General features: G+C 43.7%; 1 protein-coding gene across 2 annotated transcripts in view; it reads right to left on the bottom strand.

Annotated features, from left to right (window-relative positions):
- Deptor (DEP domain containing MTOR-interacting protein) overlaps positions 1-20,981 on the bottom strand; it is a 146,957-nt gene that overhangs the window by 92,684 nt on the left and 33,292 nt on the right. For both annotated transcript variants that reach the window (NM_145470.3, NM_001037937.3), the window contains exons 2-3: positions 17,071-17,249; positions 14,679-14,802 (exon numbers count right to left, since the gene is read on the bottom strand). In NM_145470.3, the coding sequence (NP_663445.2) occupies positions 14,679-14,802; positions 17,071-17,249 (303 nt within the window). The remainder of the gene's footprint in view (positions 1-14,678; positions 14,803-17,070; positions 17,250-20,981) is intronic.

Below are 20,981 nucleotides of genomic sequence, written 5' to 3'. Positions count from 1 at the left end.
TTTTAATTTATTTTTGTATATTAAGCCATGAATTCACAGGGAATGGGCTCCAGCAGCTCAGGCTCCTCCCTGTTGGTCCTCCCAGTGCATGCCTCTCTGGAGCCGGCTGGCTGTTGAAGCCAACCTTTTTCTTTGGCTTCCTTCTTTGCGCTGATCGTTTTTGTTTTTTTTGTTTGTTTGTTTTTTCCCCCACAAGCCTGCTCTGCTCTTAGGGTGCTTAATAGGCTCAATCTGCACATTTCTTCTCCCGGCAAGAATCTTGCCCTCAATTTGGTGGTTTACAATGATACCCACGGCATGCTGGGTGACGTCGCAGACTCTTCCTGTAATGCCATGGTAACACTTAAGAGGCTTGGGACCAGCGCTCATTCCCTCGACCTCTAAGGTATCACGCTTTAGATTTTCAAGTAGATGACCAGAGGAAGAGCTCCACGCTCCCTCAGAGACCAGAGGTGCCTACCCTTTATCCTTTTCCCTTTGCATTTGTCATCTGGCCGAGTTACTAGGAAATGGTTGCCATGGGCCAAACGCTCAGTTACTTTTTTTTTTTTTTTAATTAAGTTTAGTATTCTAGAAAATTCCAAAACTAATTTGTTTAGGATGTTAAGCCATAGTGGACCACAGAAGTGTTTGTAAAATGTTCGGTCAGTGGCTCCATGGGTAATAACACTAAACTATACATGCATTTTAACTTTGGTAAGTTTAAGAATAATAGTCGGATATTTTTCTTGCTAGCAGGAAGGGATTTTTCAGGGGAGCCCTAAAATGAATAACTGCTTTCTGCCATTTTCCTGCGTTTTCCAGTTGGTAGAAGAATGCCTTTATTTTCCCTCCCAAGCCCCGTGCAAAGGGACTGTAATTAGGCACGGATTTTTTTCATTTAACAAACAAAAGCCTGGGAAACAATATAACTGTCGTGTGTTCCAACTGTCCCTATGTTTCACCCAAAGCCACCAGCTAAGGGAGTCACCGCATGCGGTGTCAATGATGAGGGTCGCCATCTGCCATTAGAGATTCAGCCTGAGGTCCACGGTACCACTCCTCTAATATCCACTTGTACCTGGTTTTTGTGTGCGTTCCCCAATCCCTGCTGCTCCATGAGGCTTGATGGCACTTCCCTGATGATACTGACTGCTGATCACTCGCCTGCCCCACCTCCCTTACCCAAGAAGTGTAGATAATCTCTAGAAGGGACTTTATGACATTTTCCAGATGGAATCCATGACCATCAATAAGAGCTAGATTTAAAGAAAAAAAAAAAAAGCGTTCAAAGCACTCTGGATATGGACATCACCTTCCACAGTTACCTGCAAGGAAATCTAATTCTTAAAAATTATCATTGATGGGGCTGGAGAGATGGCTCAGCAGTTAGGGGCACTGACTGCTTTTCTGAAGATCCTGAGTTCAGGTCCCAGCAACCACATGGCAGCTCACGGCCATCTGTAATGAGATCTGATACCCTCTTCTGGTGTGTCTGAAGACAGCTACAGTATACTCATGTACATGAAATAAACAAGATATTAAAAAAAGAGGCACTGATTAAAATAAATAGCATTGACATTATCATTATTGTTCTATCATTATTTTAGTATGAAGCAAAGTTGAGGTTTATTAAGAAAACAAGAGTATATACCCAAGGGGTGGGTGCAGGCCTCTCATGCTCATTTTTTTTTCCAATTATGAAAAAGAAGTAAACCTATGCTAAATGCAAATTTTGGCCAGTATAACTTTTTCCTGTTGCTGTTAATTTTATTTGGCATTCATGGCATGAGAGGCACACATATAAAGGCATTCACATGGAGGTCAAAGACAACTTCATGCAGCCGGTTCTCTCCTTCCACCATTGCGTAAGCACGGGGAGTCAAACCCTGGCCCTTGGGCCCACACTGCAAGTGCGTTCGCTTTCTGAGCCATATAGCTGGCCCCAGGATCAGTCCTGAATGACAAAGACTTTTAGTGTTTTAGTTTGCTCATCTCTAACTCACTTTCCTTACTGGGAATTGATGGTGAACACCTCTCTTTCCTAGAGAAGTTAGAAAAATCAAACAAATCTATGAGCAATAAGTAGGATTCCATCAAAGTCTGACAAGGCTGTGGAAGTGGAAGGAGGGGCTAGCTCTGGTTAGTACTCAACGCTTTTGAATATTCATAAGCAGAGTCTAAAAGGAAGAAGTTTGAACAGAGTGGTCTCAAAGGAGGGAGACTCTTGGTTTACTACATCGTGATTACCCCACAGCTTAGGAGAGAGAGAAATTGGGCTGCCTCCTTTATTAGATGAAAATGAGCACATATTCATCTATCTAGTTACCTTTTCACCAAACATACAGGGGAGGATATTTGCATTAGAAAGTGAGGGGTCAAGATCATGGATCTTGGAGTTTCCTGTTATGCTGGAGAGACTAAAACATGAGCCGCATTACAGTTACCTTGGAGAGCTGGCTGCAGAACCAAGGGTAATACAGCAGAGATGCAGGGAGCCAAAAACTTCATCCTTGGCCCATTAAATCCGTACTCCAGCAAAAAGGCCAGTTGGAGTACCATGTACCAAGTGCCAACACTAGTCAGTGTACCATGCATCAGTTTTGTCTCTCTTACTCTTCAAGATATATAATCAGTAAAGGTACAAGCAGCAATAATGACAAAACGACTACAAGCAAGTGACTTTCCCATTTATAGGAAATAGACAGTCCAGCCCTCCTTACCTGGAAGAAGTTAAGAACTCCTTTCTGATCCCAGGACCCACCAACCAGGGTCCAGTCAGGAGGTAGCAGGATCATACAAATGCACTAGAAAAAGGGCAGTTTATAGCCCAGCATGGTGGTCTAAGCCTGAGCCCAGCACCCAAGATTTAGATGCTACCAGGGCTATGTGACACTCTCAAATAAATACAGGACACACATAGCAATAGAAACAGACAGAAAGGCAGTTTATAATAAGGAGCTCCTAAAACCAGGAGCAGGTCTAAGGAACACATGGAGGGATGAGGAGGCTCAGATCTAGCCAACTGGTTTGCTCATGATCATCAACACCACTAGCCCTGATGGTTATGGGAGAGGGTTTATTTCGAGCCCATGGACAGGCGCGAGGAAGGTGTTGTTTGTCCCCAAACGTAGCCTCCAACTATGGTGGGGGAGCAGAGGAATTCATGACAGTGCCTCTCACTGATGGAGTCTGACTTAAAAGCAGACCAGGGAGCCCCTGGAAGCAATTCATATAGGTGAGTCTCTGGGACCTTGGAAAGTGGGGGAGAGGCGATCTCTCCTTGGGTAAGACTAGGTTACATTTAATACACAGGGAAAAACATCTTACGTGGTAAAATGCAACAGTCCTACTGTAGCCGAGACTCCACTGGACTGGTCCACACAGCAAGGCTGAGTGGAGGGTGGCCACTTTCTTCCCATAACACGTAAGAAAATAGACTCAGATAGGGGCGCCGACAGCAAAGGAACTCAGGCCCATCTTCCTTTGAGTGCAGGAATCCTGAAGCCCATCTCCAACCCCTCTCTACCAAATTGAAAGCAATCACCGAAAAAGTAATTACGGGGCATGGGGGAGCATTTAGCGGAAGTCAGCACTAAGTCTTCACTTACGGACCTGGTTTCTTGGTCAAATGGCAACTCGTTTACCTTTAGATCAAGTCATTTCTGAATAATCAACCAGAGCTAGAAATCTGTAGATGACAACCTAGGTCTGATGCGTTCTGACAGCACAGATGGCTGCCGTCTGATTTGCATACTAACAAAGCTCTAGTGTAATTGAGTAATGCACCAGGGGGAAGGTGGCATCATTCCCAAAGAAGGGAAATGTGATTTCTAAAACCACTTGGCACCAACCAAGTGACACTTTTCTCAGGCTCATTTAAAAGTCTATTACAGGGCGTGGGGAGATGGTACAATGGGAAAAGTGCTGCTGGCCGGGCAAGCCTGAGGACTTGGGTTTGGATCCTCAGAACTCCGCGTAAAGCCAGACACAGCAGCATGCGTATATAAACCATAGCTTCAAAGGCAAAAGGGGAGGCGGACACAGAGACCTTAAGATAACGGGCCAGCTAGTGTGGCATTATGCAGTTGCAAACAAGAAACTATCTCAAACAAGGCGGAGGTCAGAACCAACATCCAAGGATGTTCTCTTACCTCTACATGAGCAACAGGGCATATATTCACCCTTGCATGCGTACACACACACACACACACACACACACCCAGGCACACACAAGGATTTAAAAAAAAAATCTATTGAGCTATAGAAATCTGGCTCAGTTGGCAGAAAGCTTACCGAGTATGCATGAAGCTCTTGATGTGATGATGCCCAGCTCCATCTGAAACCAGGCGTGGTGGAAGTACATACGTGTAAGGTCCATACCTGCCATCCTAGCGCTCAGGAAACAGAGGCAGGAGAACCTCAAGTTCAAAGGCCTTTCTCAGTCACACAGCAAGTTCAGAATCAGCCTGGATGACATGAGATCCTGTCGCAAAACTCAAACCAAACCCTCGACTCTGCACAGCTATGGGCAAAACAGACTGAGACTTTCCCCCCCAGTTTTGGCCAGAACAGTAAATAAAGTCATTTTTTAAAAAAATGTTAAATATGTCATTTTCTCTTAATATGACAAAACATCTAAACCCAGATCCAGGTTTTATGGCCTGTGGCTTCTGAAACAAAATCACTTACATTTTTGTCCTAATTTTTTATTTTTAAGATTTATTTATTAATTATATGTAAGTACACTGTAGCTGTCTTCAGACACACCAGAAGAGGGCATCAGATCACATTACAGATGGTTGTGAGCCACCATGTGGTTGCTGGGATTTGAACTCAGGACCTTTGGAAGAGCAGTCAGTGCTCTTACCCGCTGAGCCATCTCACCAGCCTCCTGTCCTAATGTTTTAAATACTATATGAAGAGGGAATAGTTGTTCCTTTCCTTTTCTCTCTGAGACAGGGTTTCTCTGTATAGCTCTGGCTGTTCTGGAACTCATTCTGTAGACCAGGCTGGGCTCAAACTCACAGAGATCAGCCTGCCTCTGCCTCCAGAGTGCTAGGATTAAAGGTGTGGGCCACCACCAACTGGCTTTATTTTATTTTTTAAAGATTTATTTATTTTATGTATTTAAGTACACTGTAGCTGTCTTCAGACACACCAGAAGAGGGCATCAGAGCCCATTACAGATGATTGTGAGCCACCATGTGGTTGCTGAGATTTGAACTCAGGACCTCTGGTTAGTGCTCTTAACCACTGAGCCATCTCTTCAGCTCATCATTTTTTTTTTTTTTTTTTTTTTTTTTTTTTTTTTTGTGAAGCATTCCCTCTAAGGACACTCATTCTCCCAGCTCCTATTCAATACAGTGCTCGTGTCTTTTTTTTTTTTTTTTAATTAGGTATTTAGCTCATTTACATTTCCAATGCTATACCAAAAGTCCCCCTTACCCACCCACCCCCACTCCCCTACCCACCCACTCCCCCCCTTTGGCCCTGGCGTTCCCCTGTACCGGGGCACACAAAGTCTGCGTGTCCAATGGGCCTCTCTTTCCAGTGATGGCCGACTAGGCCATCTTTTGATACATATGCAGCTAGAGTCAAGAGCTCAGGGGTACTGTTTAGTTCATAATGTTGTTCCACCTATAGGGTTGAAGATCCCTTTAGCTCCTTGGGTACTTTCTCTAGCTCCTCCATTGGGAGCCCTGTGATCCATCCATTAGCTGACTGTGAGCATCCACTTCTGTGTTTGCTAGGCCCCGGCATAGTCTCACAAGAGACAGCTACATCTGGGTCCTTTCGATAAAATCTTGCTAGTATATGCAATGGTGTCAGCGTTTGGATGCTGATTATGGGGTGGATCCCTGGATATGGCAGTCTCTACATGGTCCATCCTTTCATCTCCGCTCCAAACTTTGTTTCTGTAACTCCTTCCATGGGTGTTTTGTTCCCACTTCTAAGGAGGGGCATAGTGTCCACACTTCAGTCTTCATTTTTCTTGAGTTTCATGTGTTTAGGAAATTGTATCTTATATCGTGGGTATCCTAAGAAGATGGAAAGATCTCCCATGCTCATGGATTGGCAGGACCAACATTGTAAAAATGGCTATCTTGCCAAAAGCAATCTACAGATTCAATGCAATCCCCATTAAAATTCCAACTCAATTCTTCAACGAATTAGAAGGAGCAATTTGCAAATTCATCTGGAATAACAAAAAACCGAGGATAGCAAAAACTCTTCTCAAGGATAAAAGAACCTCTGGTGGAATCACCATGCCTGACCTAAAGCTTTACTACAGAGCAATTGTGATAAAAACTGCATGGTACTGGTATAGAGACAGACAAGTGGACCAATGGAATAGAATTGAAGACCCAGAAATGAACCCACACACCTATGGTCACTTGATCTTCGACAAGGGAGCCAAAACCATCCAGTGGAAGAAAGACAGCATTTTCAACAATTGGTGCTGGCACAACTGGTTGTTATCATGTAGAAGAATGCGAATCGATCCATACTTATCTCCTTGTACTAAGGTCAAATCTAAGTGGATCAAGGAACTTCACATAAAACCAGAGACACTGAAACTTATAGAGGAGAAAGTGGGGAAAAGCCTTGAAGATATGGGCACAGGGGAAAAATTCCTGAACAGAACAGCAATGGCTTGTGCTGTAAGATCGAGAATTGACAAATGGGACCTAATGAAACTCCAAAGTTTCTGCAAGGCAAAAGACACTGTCTATAAGACAAAAAGACCACCAACAGACTGGGAAAGGATCTTTACCTATCCTAAATCAGATAGGGGACTAATATCCAACATATATAAAGAACTCAAGAAGGTGGACCTCAGAAAATCAAATAACCCCCTTAAAAAATGGGGCTCAGAACTGAACAAAGAATTCTCACCTGAGGAATACCGAATGGCAGAGAAGCACCTGAAAAAATGTTCAACATCCTTAATCATCAGGGAAATGCAAATCAAAACAACCCTGAGATTCCACCTCACACCAGTGAGAATGGCTAAGATCAAAAATTCAGGTGACAGCAGATGCTGGCGAGGATGTGGAGAAAGAGGAACACTCCTCCATTGTTGGTGGGATTGCAGGCTTGTACAACCACTCTGGAAATCAGTCTGGCGGTTCCTCAGAAAATTGGACATAGTACTACCGGAGGATCCAGCAATACCTCTCCTGGGCATATATCCAGAAGAAGCCCCAACTGGTAAGAAGGACACATGCTCCACTATGTTCATAGCAGCCTTATTTATAATAGCCAGAAACTGGAAAGAACCCAGATGCCCCTCAACAGAGGAATGGATACAGAAAATGTGGTACATCTACACAATGGAGTACTACTCAGCTATTAAAAAGAATGAATTTATGAAATTCCTAGCCAAATGGATGGACCTGGAGAACATCATCCTGAGTGAGGTAACACAATCACAAAGGAACTCACACAATATGTACTCACTGATAAGCTCATCATTTTTTAAACACCATATTTTTACTGGTTATTTGGAAATTTCATGCGATGCACCCCTTTCACACTCACCTCCCAGTTCTTGCAGGTCCAGCCCCCACCCTTGTGACCTCCCCCAAAACAAAAGAAGAAGAAAGGGAAGAAATTTTTACTAAGTTCAACTTGTGTTGCCCATATACTCACTGGAACATGGAACACGGCCAAAATCCGAGCGGGCGGCCCCTTAGGGGAAACAGTCCTTCCCCACCCACACCCTGGCCAGACACCATTAACTGGGAAGGGCTGCACTTCAGCATCTATAACACAATTTTTAGTTCTCTTCAATGGCTTCCCATCTAGACTGTTTTTAGGGGTGGCAGTAGGGAAGAGAAGATGCCACAGAAGTGTGAGCGTGCGGTCATTGATACCACTGCAGAAGAAGCATCCCTGCTCTCTATAGTCAGTGGCAGCATGGGCCATGCACTGCCTCATGGCTTCTGGCTATGTCATGGCCACGGCCATCAGCATGGACTCAGGTGGTGGCACACATCACAGACATCTCCATGGCCTGAGGATAGCCCTTTAAAAAAAAAATCACTGGAGTTTTAAAAGGTTTTCATTGGAATGGTGGTGAATATCTGTAATGCCAGCATTTGGAAGGTAGAAAGAGGAGCAGAGGGGTAGGCCAGCCTTGGTTTTGTAATGAGTTCCAGGACAGCCAAGGCTACATGACATCCCACTACCTAAAAAAAAACCAAGCAGCAGCACCCCCCACACACACACACACTTTTAAACATCAAATTCTTTTCTCAAGTGCTATATAATCTATTACATATTTCACATTTATAACTTCATATTTACTTATAAAAATTGAGCAGAAAAACTTGTAAGGTATTTGTGAAGAACACACACACACATGCACAAACACAGAAATATGAATGTTTGAAGAGGGTTGTGATGGTTCGCCCACATAATCCTAGCACTTGGACGGCTGAGGTAGGAGGACTGAGTTTGAGGCCAAATGGGTTACATAGATAGTGCCAAGCTAACTTGGCTAAGACCCATCTCAAAACAAAGACCAAACAAACTAACAACGTTTGAGGGATAATTATTGCTCCCTAATGGTCAGCCCCGATATTCAATTAGTTTGTGCATTGTAGCCACTAGGAGATTGTCCTTCCCAAACCTCTCATGTTTCCTCAAGGTCTGCAAACTAACACAGCTTTTAGCTTTTGTTCGGACTTCTCAAGGATGTGCACAGAGCAAACAGACCTGAAAGATAATGCCACTTTCTTCTGCAATAGAAAGGCGCATTTGTTTTCTGCTAGTCTGAAAACAAGAGTGTCTCACTCTGAGATAAACCGCACGGTGGCCTGAAAACATCATAAAAGCTTCAGGTTGCTCAGTCTTATGGTTCTTCTGTACACAACCCTGACAGTGCATCTGCAGCTTCCAGCCCTGCTGTGATTTGTAGGAACCAAACCACAGTGGTACTTTGCCCACTGTCATTGCAAAGAGGCATGAGCTAGCTGTCATGTCCTGCCCTGGGGTTTCTTCTACGTGCACCCAGGAATGTCTATGGCAAACTTGGCTCACAGGCAGGTATGGTAACGTCTCAGTTGGAGGTTAACGGTTCTTAATAAGAGTTACTGAGCATCAGCATCACCGTGCTCACATAAACCATATTGTGGTAAGAGATGACTGTTAACCCAGGAATACTGTAACCACTGGATTGCCTCAAATACATGAAGGCAGGAATACTGATTATATGGGGCTGGTGAGATGGCTCAGTGGTTAACAGCACTGACTGCTCTTCCAGAGGAGGTCCCGAGTTCAAATCCCAGCAACCACATGGTACCTCACAACCATCTGTAATGAGATCTGATGCCCTCTTCTGAGGTGTCTGAAGACAGCTACAGTGTACTTACGTATAATAAATAAATAAATCTTTAAAAAAAAAAAAGAATACTTATTATAGGGGTCTACACAGCAGGTAGGCATGGTGGTACATGACTTTAATTCCAGCACTAAGGAGGCAGAGGAAGATGGATCTCTGAATTTGTGGCCATCTGGTTTAAATAGTGAGTTCTAGGACACTCATGTTTTTAGACAGAGACCCTGTCTCAGAAGAAATTAAATTAAATTTAAGAAAAATTCAAAAGCGGCTATATTGCACATATGCTATGGCACATACATATCACCCTAATACTCAGAGGGAATGTGAGTTTAAAGACAGACTGACCTCCACAACAGAACCCTGCCTCAAAACAAGAAAAACAACAATATTCCAGGAAACCACTAGTCCTAACAGCACAATTAAACTAAGAATGTCCACAGCATGATGGAAAATGTTTTGTTACAGCTTGCCAAATACTTGAAAATATTGCAAGCTAAAGTTTGAGTCAAGTGGTAGAACTGAAGATATTAGTTTGCATTCATGCCTATAATCCCAGCACTTGGGATACAGAGCCAGAAGGAGGGCTACAAGCTAGAGGCCATTCTCGTCTATATTAGCACGTTCCAGGATAGCTAGGGTTGCACAGACCCATCTCCGAATAAACAGTCTAGATAAGTAACCAACCTAAATGACCAACTGACCAACCTCAGCTTGAAAAGTGTTTGCTAGGTAGAAACAGAAGACAGGGCTGAACGATGTGCTGGAGAGATGAATCAGGCAGGAAAAAGGCTGCCAGGGAAACTTGAGGAACCAAGTTCAGATCCCTGGTACCCACGGGAAGCCCCAATTTGGTGGGCCCGCATCTCATTGCTGGAAAGGTAGAGACAGTTAGGCAGCCAGTCTAGCCGATCTAGGAGTTCCAGATTCAGTGCAGACAATTCCCCAGAAGAAAGAAGACAGTGAGGAAGATGCCTGACACTGACCTCTGACTTCCAGCCTCGGTTACGTCAGACAGGTTCATCCTCTCAGCACCACACAAAAGCTTAAATGCTTAAATGCATGCCCCCCCCCCCCACCAATATTTTATTTATTTTTAAGTGCTTCCCTCCCTTCCCACCCCTCTCTCTGTCTGTGTGTGCGTAGTGAGAGTCATGAGCATGCAGATGCCAGGGGAGACCAAGAGATGGCATCTTGTCCCCTGAAACGAAAATGAAAGGCAACTGGGAGCCATCTGATGTGGGGACTGAGAACCAAACCTGGTTCCTCTGGAAGAGCAGCAAGTGTTTTTCATTGCTGAGCCACTTCTCCAGCCAGAAGTGTTTAAGAGCCATCTCTATCTCCCTATCTGGGAGTCTGTATCGATCATTTAAGCCTCTGTATATCTCATGTCCTTAGTATTATAGTGGATTAATTATCCCTGCTGGCTATATCACTGAAGATTGTAAGGAAAACCGAACAAATAAGATGTGTAAGATGCTCTGTAAGAGCTAGAGGCCAGACATGGTGACAGACTAGCTATTGTCACCTGTCATTAAGCAGTTCTCTTATGCCAGCAGCTCAGACACTCACAGCAACACAACACGGGAAGCCCTTTGTTCACTGAACAATATTTACCGTGCCAGGCACTGAGAAGGAACAAAAGAACGATCCTGGGGCACATGATGGAAAAAATAAAATACACAGAAGGATGCTGCCTTGCTGGCCATGGCTTCTCCCTCGGATTCCTCCTCAGTTATATAGAAGAGAGAATGAAAAAACACAGTGGGAACCCATGGGCCTCACAGCATTTATCCGTTACCTTCTTCGGTCTGTCTGAAGCCCTAAGCGGGATAAATAGGCTGGTAGCCAGTGAGAGAAATCCTTACTGCTGAGAACATCAAAGTCCTTTGTAGAAGAACAGAAGAACCCAACTAGACAAACAAGCTATTAGCCACATGTAGAGGGGATTTATCTCTATATAAAGTCAGGTGAAATTGGAATCGAGAAGCCATCCCTAGACTGAAAGAGGAAATCAAGGTTAATTCAAAATGTGCTCTTCGTCGGTAGCTTAAGCATGGTTCCAACACTTTCCTCTGTCCTTTCCTCTCTCCACGTTTCCCCATACATTACTTACTTCCCACTCTCCTTTGGACTTATGGCCTCCTCTTCCGTTGTTGCTGCATGCATATCTGTACACACAACTTATTTATAAATATGATCTTCTCAGTTCATATCATGTGATCTGTATGCATGTTTTTCAGGGCTGAGCAGTTGAAACTGGACAATCAGTTGGTGTGTTTTTCTCTGGGGTGGGCCACCTCTCCCACACCCGGTTTCCTCCATTGAATATAGTTCTTTGTGTAGGGTTGAGGTCGCCTGAGTTTTTCCCTGTCTACTTGGGCATGCTCATTGGCGTCATCCTTGCTCAGTTCACATTTTGGACAGTCATGTCGTCATGTTGGTGACAATTTATGGAGGTAGATTCTGACCTTACTAGGAGACAGGATCCCACAGTAAACCCCCTCGTCCTCTGGGTTTTAGAATCTTTTTGCCCCCATCTTCTGCAATGTTCCCCGAGTCTTAGGTGCAGAGTGTTTTGTAGACATATTGCATTGGGACTGGGCTTCACAACTCTGCATTTTGATTGGTTGTGGGTGTTCTGTAGTGGTCTCCATCTATTACAAAGAGAAGTGTTCTTGATGAGGGGTAAGAACTACACTTACTTACCTGTGGGTATAAGGACAAGTGTTTATACATTATAGTTAGGGACTATGCTGGCTTAGCAAGTTAGTGATTGTTGATTTTCCTCCAATATCCCTGACTTCACTAGCACCGAGTAGTTACTTACCTAGGCTCCTAGCGCCAGGCATGGTTTCCCTCTTGTGAGAACATTAGAGAGCTACTGGTTACTGCTAAGGGACGTTTGCCCCCACTGCACTCTTAGGCTGGGGTGCCATGCTGGTTGTTGATGAGGTTCATTGGCATCATAGTTGGGTAAGACTGCTCGTGGTTTGCCTCCCTCCTTTGGAAGTTTGCATGGTGCCTTCTGGTACCATGAAAGCCCATCCACACGAAGGAGGCATTCCAGGCCAGATCCACATCAGGTCTTATTAGCAGAACACCAGGGATACTGGCACCAAAGTAGGATCTCATACTTATGTCTGTCTGTAGATCCTGGTACTGAAAATTCTCTATCTTGACAACTTACAAATCCTCGGCCACATTTTATAGTAAGAGGTATTCTGGAGTAAATGTTTATTTAATATATTTAATCTCTATGAAGAGAAATAAGAAGGATTTAGGACTCATTGCTAGTTGAGTGACAACAATGCCAGGGTTTGGCTGCAAAGTGCAGCTGTGATTGATTAGTGGACTTTAGACAGCTTTCCCTGCCTGCCACACCCTCTCCCCCACTGTGAAACAGGGACAACAACAACAACATCTAAATCAGCCATGCTGCAGTAATTCAATAACCTCTACTAGTCAAGCTTTGCAATAAGTTATTCTGCAATCAATAAATTCCTACTATTATTATCTTAAAATAAGAATAATAAAAGGAACACATAATCTTGTAAGACCTTCATGTTGTAAATGTTAAAAATACCCCAAAGAAGTATTCTGGAGAAAATACTGTAGGAAAAAAAATCCCTTTAATTATTAAAAAAAAAATAGATAAACAAAGTCTCTGACTAGATAACCAACTCTTCACTTTTAATGTTATTAAAGTATCTAAAACTTACACAATAATACCTGTCCTGAAAGTCATAGAAAGATCACTCAAAAACCAAGGAAAATGCATACAATGGAAGAGTCCATTTCAAACGGCCCAAAATGTGTCCCAAACATCCAGCAACCAAAAGCAGTGGCCAAGGTTTATGAGACCGTAGCTGGGTCACTTAAGGTTAAATACATATTAAATTTCTTTTTCCCAGTGCTAATTTCGCAAGGAATTTGGAGAAATACATTTACTTGGAATTTGAGGCCACTGAGTTATTAATAACTACAAAGTATATAGCAGGCATAGAGTCCTGGAATATTGATGAATTCACACACACACACACACACACACACACACACACACACACCCAACCAAACAAACAAACAAATAAACAAAAAAACCTAACGATACAAAACACCAAAGCCACACTCCCTCTTCCTCGTTGGTCTTACACATGCTAGGTAAATGTGTGCATCTGAGATACATCCCTGGTCCCTATTCATGATTCTCGTCAAATATTTACCATATCACTGGCAAAGCACAGGTGGTCTTGGGTGGAAGGGATACAAAGAAGGCAGGAGTATCAGTGGTAGGGTACATGAAGCATGAGCAAGGCCCATGTTCACGACCAAAATTGAGCCTAAGCCCTTAATCCTCTTGTTCTTTTGTCTGACTTCCTAGGCCTTCACTGTAACACCTACACCCACCTACTATGGAGAGGGAGATGCTTGTATCATCTTTTATGTGACAAATAGGAATTTTCACGACGTCCAAAGCCTTGCAAGACAACCAGATTAAGGAATGGCATTGCTTTGGCAGTCCAGTCTCAAAATGTTGCCCTGAATAAAATTAAAGATGGTAGGAAAAGCTAGAGGCGAAAGAAAAGCAGACTAGCTTGGAGATAAACCCCTTGGGAGACTCCAGACCTGCCAACCCAGTAGTCCTAAGCTGTATATGGTATGTTTTAGGTATATGGTATGTTTTTGCTTCCTGAAAGCTGAAATACTGTCCTCACAGATCCTGCTCCTTGAAGGGCGCTCAGCACTAACTACCTGACATGACCCTAACATTTCCCCTGGGCACAGCACATATGACTGACTCCAGATTCTACAACAGTCTCATTTACCCAATAAGGAAAAGATCATGGGCATCTCTTGATGGAAAACATCAAACAGTGCCCTTCTGTTTTCACTTCTGGAGTTTTGTTCAATTGTCTTAAGAATAGGGAATATGATTTTGATAAAGTGTTTTATGGATCTTCTGAAACTAACTTTTAATTTTTGGCAACTCGAGAAGCGACTATGTGACAGAAACCTCCTCCCATTAAAAGGAACAGTTATGTAACCCACCCACATGAAGAACCACGCTGAGGTCGACATGGGAAGAGGCAGACAGATGGGCGGCTGAAGCTCAGTTGATAGGCCATGTGCCTGGCATGCATAAAGCCCAGGGTTCTATCCTCAGCACCACATACACAATGATGTGCAGCTGTAATCTCAGCAGACAGAGCCAGGAGGGTCAGAAATTCAAGGTTATCCTATGAGAACACAGGCCTGGGATACAGCCTACCATCCTTTCTCAAAATAAATAAGTAACCAAGCCAAAGAACAGCACCCGCTTCCGTTTCCCGAGTCAACATGGCAGTGGACTTACTTTTCATAGAGCCTCTGTCCTCTCATGAAGGCCTTCACCTCACTGTCCAGTGCAAAGGTCCCATCATCCTTCCTAAAGCGGTAGAAGAGTTTTACATCCTTGAATTCCTTGTGCTCATCACACACTGAAACACAGCACACACAGAGAGGAGAGTGAGAAGTCTCACACAAGACAGAGGATTAAATCTACTCTCATGAACCCTTGATCACACATAGCTACTGTAAGGGACCGTGCTTAGCACAGCACCTCGCTAAGAGCAGTGCTCGTTTCTGTTAGCATCAACCCCCCATCATCATCATCGTCACCACCACCATCCTCAATCGTGTGCTGAAAGGCTCACAAAATTCACTTCAGCACCCATCCCAAAGTCTTCACAAGCATGACCCTGGAACAGCGTGAGTGTCAAAGAGAAATTTAGCATATAAACTAAAATGATGCTAGGGATTTGCAGGGGTTAAGGAGAACTATATAGTGGGAATGATGGAGGACTGCTCTGAGAAGCTTTCCCTGAAGAGTTATTTGAAAATAAAAAACCTAACAGTGAGTGGAAATTGAACAAAAATAAGAAGAATTGTACCTTGGCTTAAAAGAACACCAATGTGCAAGTGTCTAGGCCAGGTTGAGACTCTGAGGACATATAATCTTAGGGTCTCAATTGCCGTGATAAAACATCATGACCAAAAAGCAACTTGGGGAGGAAACGGTTTAGCACATTTTACCCTTGCAGGTAACAATCTATCACTGAGGGAAGTCAGGGCAGGAACTCAAGCAAAGCCGGAAGTGAAGCAGAAGTCACAGAGGCATGCTGTTTACTGGGTTGATCCTCACGGATTGCTCACCTACCCTCTGGTACTAACCAAGACCACCAGCCAGGGAAGGCACAACCCATGGTGAGCGGGACCTACCCACATCAATTATCAATTAAAAAGAATGCACCACAGGTTTTCCCACAGGACATGTAGAAACATTTTCTTAATGGAGGTTCCCTCTACCTAAGGGACTTTAGTTGGTGTAACGCCAACTTAACACTAGCCAGCACACAAGAGTTCAGGATGGTCACTGAGCCATTGGCGGTGTCATGGTTTGAATGACATGGCCACCATAGGCTCCTATATTCTCACGCTTAGTCCCCAGCTGTTGAACTGTTTAGGAAGGATTGGGAGATGTGACCTTAGATGGGTGGGCTTTTAGGTCTCAAAAGCCCAGTGTCTGTCTCTGTGCCTTCCACCTGCTGATCAGGATGTAAAGCTTGTAGTACCAGGTTTGCTCACTACACCATGATGATCACAGACAAACCCTCTAAAACTGTAAACGAGCTCAACTTAAATGCTTTCCTTTAGAAAAGTTGCCTTGGTCATGGTGTCTCTTCACAGCAATAGTCCGAGAATAACAGCCAAGACTTATAGACAATGTCCCTTAACCCAATAGATAAGGCTACAATGGCCCATACAGGGCACACCATGGATACAGGAGCAAAATGAACAGCCACAGATAAGGATCTTGATATCAGAGAAGAGTTCTTTTTTTTTAATACTCTAGATGATGCGCACCTTTTTTTTTTAAAGATTTATTTATTATATGTAAGTACACTGTTGCTGTTTTCAGACACACCAGAAGAGGGCACCAGATCTCATGATCTCATTTCGGGTGGTTGTGAGCCACCATGTGGTTGCTGGGATTTGAACTCAGGATCTTCAGAAGAGCAGTCAGTGCTCTTAACTGCTGAGCCATCTCTCCAGCCCCAGAGAAGAGTTCTTAAGGGAGGTAGACGATAGAGAAGATTATGAATATGTTGCATGAGAAGACAGATGTGGGCAACTAACTCAGAGGGAGTCAGCCAGGGGTAGAGTGGGGACAGATATGAACAGTGGGGGGCATCTATGGTAACAAATTTCAATGGCACACATTTATGAGATATCATGTGGCAACCTCTTGGTTTGCCTGCTAACATAAAAAAATAATTTCAGAGCAATGAACTATCAACACTGGTGAATTCAATATACAGCATATAAAGGCTCAAACATGACACACAGTCTAGAAAAGCAGATAACCCAAGTACCTCTTGGAGGAAGGATGCGATTGGGAAGAGATGAGATTGGTACTAAAGAGATAATTTAAAGAAAAATGTTTGTTTACTATCTAACATGTGATCTTGTGGAGATAGGGTCTCACCTAGCCCAGACTGGCTTCTAATGGCTTCTAACTCATTATTTAGACAAGTATTTAGCCGAGCCTTGAACCCCAGATCCTCCTGCTTCTGTGTATGCCAGCACTCCTTCCTCTTATCTTCACAGGTCTTCACTTCCTCTCCAGCCCAGAATGGGTGGTTCAGGGGTAGAATTCTCGCCTATCATTTCCTCTCCCCACACCTTGACAGTGCCACCTCACTCACCGTGATGAATGATGCCCCGGTCGGCTAATTTCTGCATGAGTTTTATCGCCGTCTCTCGGTCAGAGGCCTCCTTATGTTCAATGAGCCAGTCAATCAGCTCTTTTGCAACAAAGCAGTTTGGGTAGGTTTTGAGATGGTGCCGTCTATCTTTAATAACCTTTTCTTCATGGAGCCGCAGCCTGAAAAGATGAACAAGAACTTGAGGAATTCCTAAACTGATCAACCCCACAGAGAAAGTATATAAACAGTTGGGACCTGCTGTTCATCTCAGATCATGCACAGTCCTCCACATATGCATTCACACATTCACATGACCTGTGTGCTTTCATCCACTCATTCATATGAGAAAGACCCATACATACCCATGAGCGACCCGTTAGGGACTGCTAGGCAATAGAAGCATTCTTCAGAAAATATGGACCAACACGCTCCTCTTTGAGGCCACTAGGGACCTCAGCTATGCTTTTGTTGGTTGGCTGTTTTTTGAGACAGGGTTTCATGGGGGCCCAGACTGGTCTCAAACTTGATTTGCAGCCAAGAATGACTTTGGATTTCTGATCTTCCACGGTAGAGCACAGGCATGTGTTACCACACCTAGTGGACTATAGCTAATCTTAGCGAGGCTTACTAGCTTCCACAAGGTGATCTGACCACTTTACAGTGATTAACTCTTGCAATGTTCACAACAATCCACCAGAAATTAGAACTACACGCATCCTTTTTACAGCAGATACCGAGACATTAAATGACTTGTCTAAACCCACACAGCTAACAAGTCCTGAAGGTGCCATCCGAGGCCGGGTGTGTTGTCCCTGAACCTGAACGGCATCACGCCGCCTCCAGCTAGAGACGGATGAATGGAAAGTCATACAGAGACTGACTAAAGCTGTTGGGCAAAACCAATTACAATTCACTTCCAGGCTGGTGACTTAGTCAAGAGGAAAGCGCTTTGTGGGAGCTTCGATGACTTTACAGAGGAATCATGGACCTGCCTTTTCTTTAAGGTTTCTGCCATTTACCTTTTTTTATTTATTTTATTTTATTTTTAAAAATCATCCTTGCATTTTCTTTCTTTTTCTCAAATGAAGTCTTTAAATCGATGACATCAAAGTCTACGCATTCAACCCACTCATCTGATTTATAATCTTCTACTCTGCACCGTTCTGAGCTGTCTTGGGAATGGGAATACCCCATAAAAGATTGTACGGTTCTGGCAAGTGCTTTAAGGGCTCCCTGCTCCCACCCCAATCGGTAAAGTGGAGAGTTTTGATAGACTTTCTATCCTTGGCCATGAAGAGATTTAGCAGAAACCCAGTAGAGGGACCCCTCACAGGGACAGTTCTAATGTAAGAGACTGAAGGGCTGGGGTGTGGTGTTCAACGGAAAAGAGTGTGTCTAGCATGTGTAGATGAGAGAGAGGAAGAATGCCTGGTGGGAGTGGGAGGTTGGGGGAAGGAGAGAAGACAGAGACAGAGATGGAAGGGGGAGGGAGAAGGGAAGAGAGAAGGAGAGAGGAGAAGAGAGATCTTTTTTGATTAATTTTTGCTTCTGGTGTTTTGGGGGTTGTTGTTCTTTGCTTTGAGTGTTTTATTTTGGGAGAAAGTTTACAAGGGCAAAGGGTCCATGATGTGAAACTCACAAAGGATTAAAAAAAAAAAAAAAAAACAGACACAAACAGATCAAGAGAAAAGTTTTGTCACATATGACAGAATATACCTGCATTTCAACACCTTGGATTCAAGAGGACTGTAAGTTTGAGGTCAGCCTAGGTTACAGAGAAAACTTTTCTCTAAAACACAAAACAATAACAAAGAGAACTGTTTCCAATAGCCTTACCTGAGCATCTGAAATCAACAGTTCATAAAGCCAGTAAACTTGTAATTAAGTATCCATGAACCTGTATTGTGTTCCCTGTCTTTTGGTGAGGTTAATTAAGTGTCTATTTCTACTACCAAAATGGTCCTAAGTCTCCCTTCCACTGGATGATTTAATGGCTCTACAACACTGAATGTTGCCACTTTGTGCCTCTGGAGACCTATCAGCAGCCAGAGCTGTGAGCCCTGAACACAGTGACCCCAGGGCTCCTAGGGCAGGCATCTGATCTCCGTGTCTCTGTGTTGTCACTCTACTCTGTCGCTGCTGGTGGTATTATGGTTAGTACTTCCTTGGGATGGGTGAGATGGGGCCCTCTCATGGAGCCTAGCCAGCTTGTTGGCACGCTCACTTATTGCATTCGTCCCTGAACTCAAATAGCTCCCTGCAGCTGCTGCTTCTATTCTGCCATGATCTGCTAATCTCGCTAGTATAAAAAGACTAAGGAAGAATTCAGGGGCTGGGAAGATGGCTCTGCAGTGAAGAGTGTGGATTGCAGAGGACCCGTGTTAGATGGCTGGGAACCTCCTGTAACTCTCCAAAGGATCTGACAACCTCTTCTGGACTCTTCGGGTGTCTGTACGCACATGTGCACATTGCTACCTCCCTCACATATACACATAATTATAAATAAAATACATCTTTGTAAAAAGGAATGCAGAAGCTGGGCGTGGTGGCGCACACCTTTAATCCCAGCACTCGGGAGGCAGAGACAGGCGGATTTCTGAGTTCGAGGCCAGCCTGGTCTACATAGTGAGTTCCAGGACAGCCAGGGCTACACAGAGAAACCCTGTCTCGAAAAAAACAAAAAAAAACAAAAAACAAAAAAAAAAAAAACAAAAAACAAACAAACAAAAAAAACCCAAAAAAACAAAAAGGAATGCAGAAGTTTTGGCAGAAGCTCAATGTGAAGGACAATGAGCATTTGGGGGTTTTTGACATCTGTTTTCATCACTCGAGGACTGTTTGGAATAGGGACAAATAACTGATGGCAAATGTTGATGCTTAATTTAAAAATTCAGCCCTTTATAATTTCCTAAGACCCAAGAGTCAAATGTGCTATAGGGCTCAGTAATGAGTGGGACATGGCAAAGAATCCACTAGTAAGAGACATGCCATACCAGAAACAGGAGAAAGCATCTAAGAGACATCAACCAACAGGCGGAGGAGATGCCCACGAGACGGGAGAAACGAAGCAGAATGGCCTGATAAGAGGAGGATGTTGGGAGGAAAAGTAAAGACAGAAGGATCATCAACTATGTTGGGTCCTGTTACAGCAGCAGCAGCAGAAACAACAACACATGCGTGCACACACACATACAACAACAACACACACATACACAGAGGGAGAGAAGAGGAAGAGAAAGAGAAGGAGAGAGGGAGAGGGGAAGGGGAGGGGGAGAGACAGACAGAGAGGGAGGACTGGAGAAGGAAAAAAGTTAGGAAACCCAAACTCAAGAGAAACAACAAATAATTCCCTTATTATAAGGACAGCCCAAATACTCACAAGACCTACTTATACTAAAGAACAGTTTTTCATTAGCTCTGCAATTCAAATTTTATTCAGTATTCTACATCTAATCTGGCAATCAGATAGGGGGTATGTTTTATTAAACATGAAAGCATATTAGGATTAATATTTTATGGGAAAAAGAGGGGACTTACATTGATAGGAGTGAACAATCTATGAGTTCTTACTCCTCTAGGGAAAAAGACTGATGCAATTTTGTTGAAAACACCTGACTCATTGTGTTTATCTGCTTCTTCTAAAGAGTACTTTAGCCCACATGGTTGGAGCCAAACCCTACAAACTGTAAAGATTATGAAACTAAAGTACAAAATCTCTCAGCTCTTCAGATTGAGCTAAATGACATGGAAACAGGACTGTGAGGTGCTCACCCAAGTAGAGGCACTTACTGTGCAAGCCTGGAGACCAAGTTCATTCTCTCATGTGACAATGCAAGGAAAGAAGCAACTCAAGGTTATCCTCTGACCTTCACAGGTGCAGTACAGGATATGCACGCGGGCGCGCACACACA

The sequence above is a fragment of the Mus musculus genome, chromosome 15 (genome assembly GCF_000001635.26).
Source record: "Mus musculus strain C57BL/6J chromosome 15, GRCm38.p6 C57BL/6J".
Taxonomy (NCBI): Eukaryota; Metazoa; Chordata; class Mammalia; order Rodentia; family Muridae; genus Mus; species Mus musculus.
Note: the sequence above shows the minus strand (reverse complement) of the source record. Positions and strands in the feature narration are given on the sequence as shown.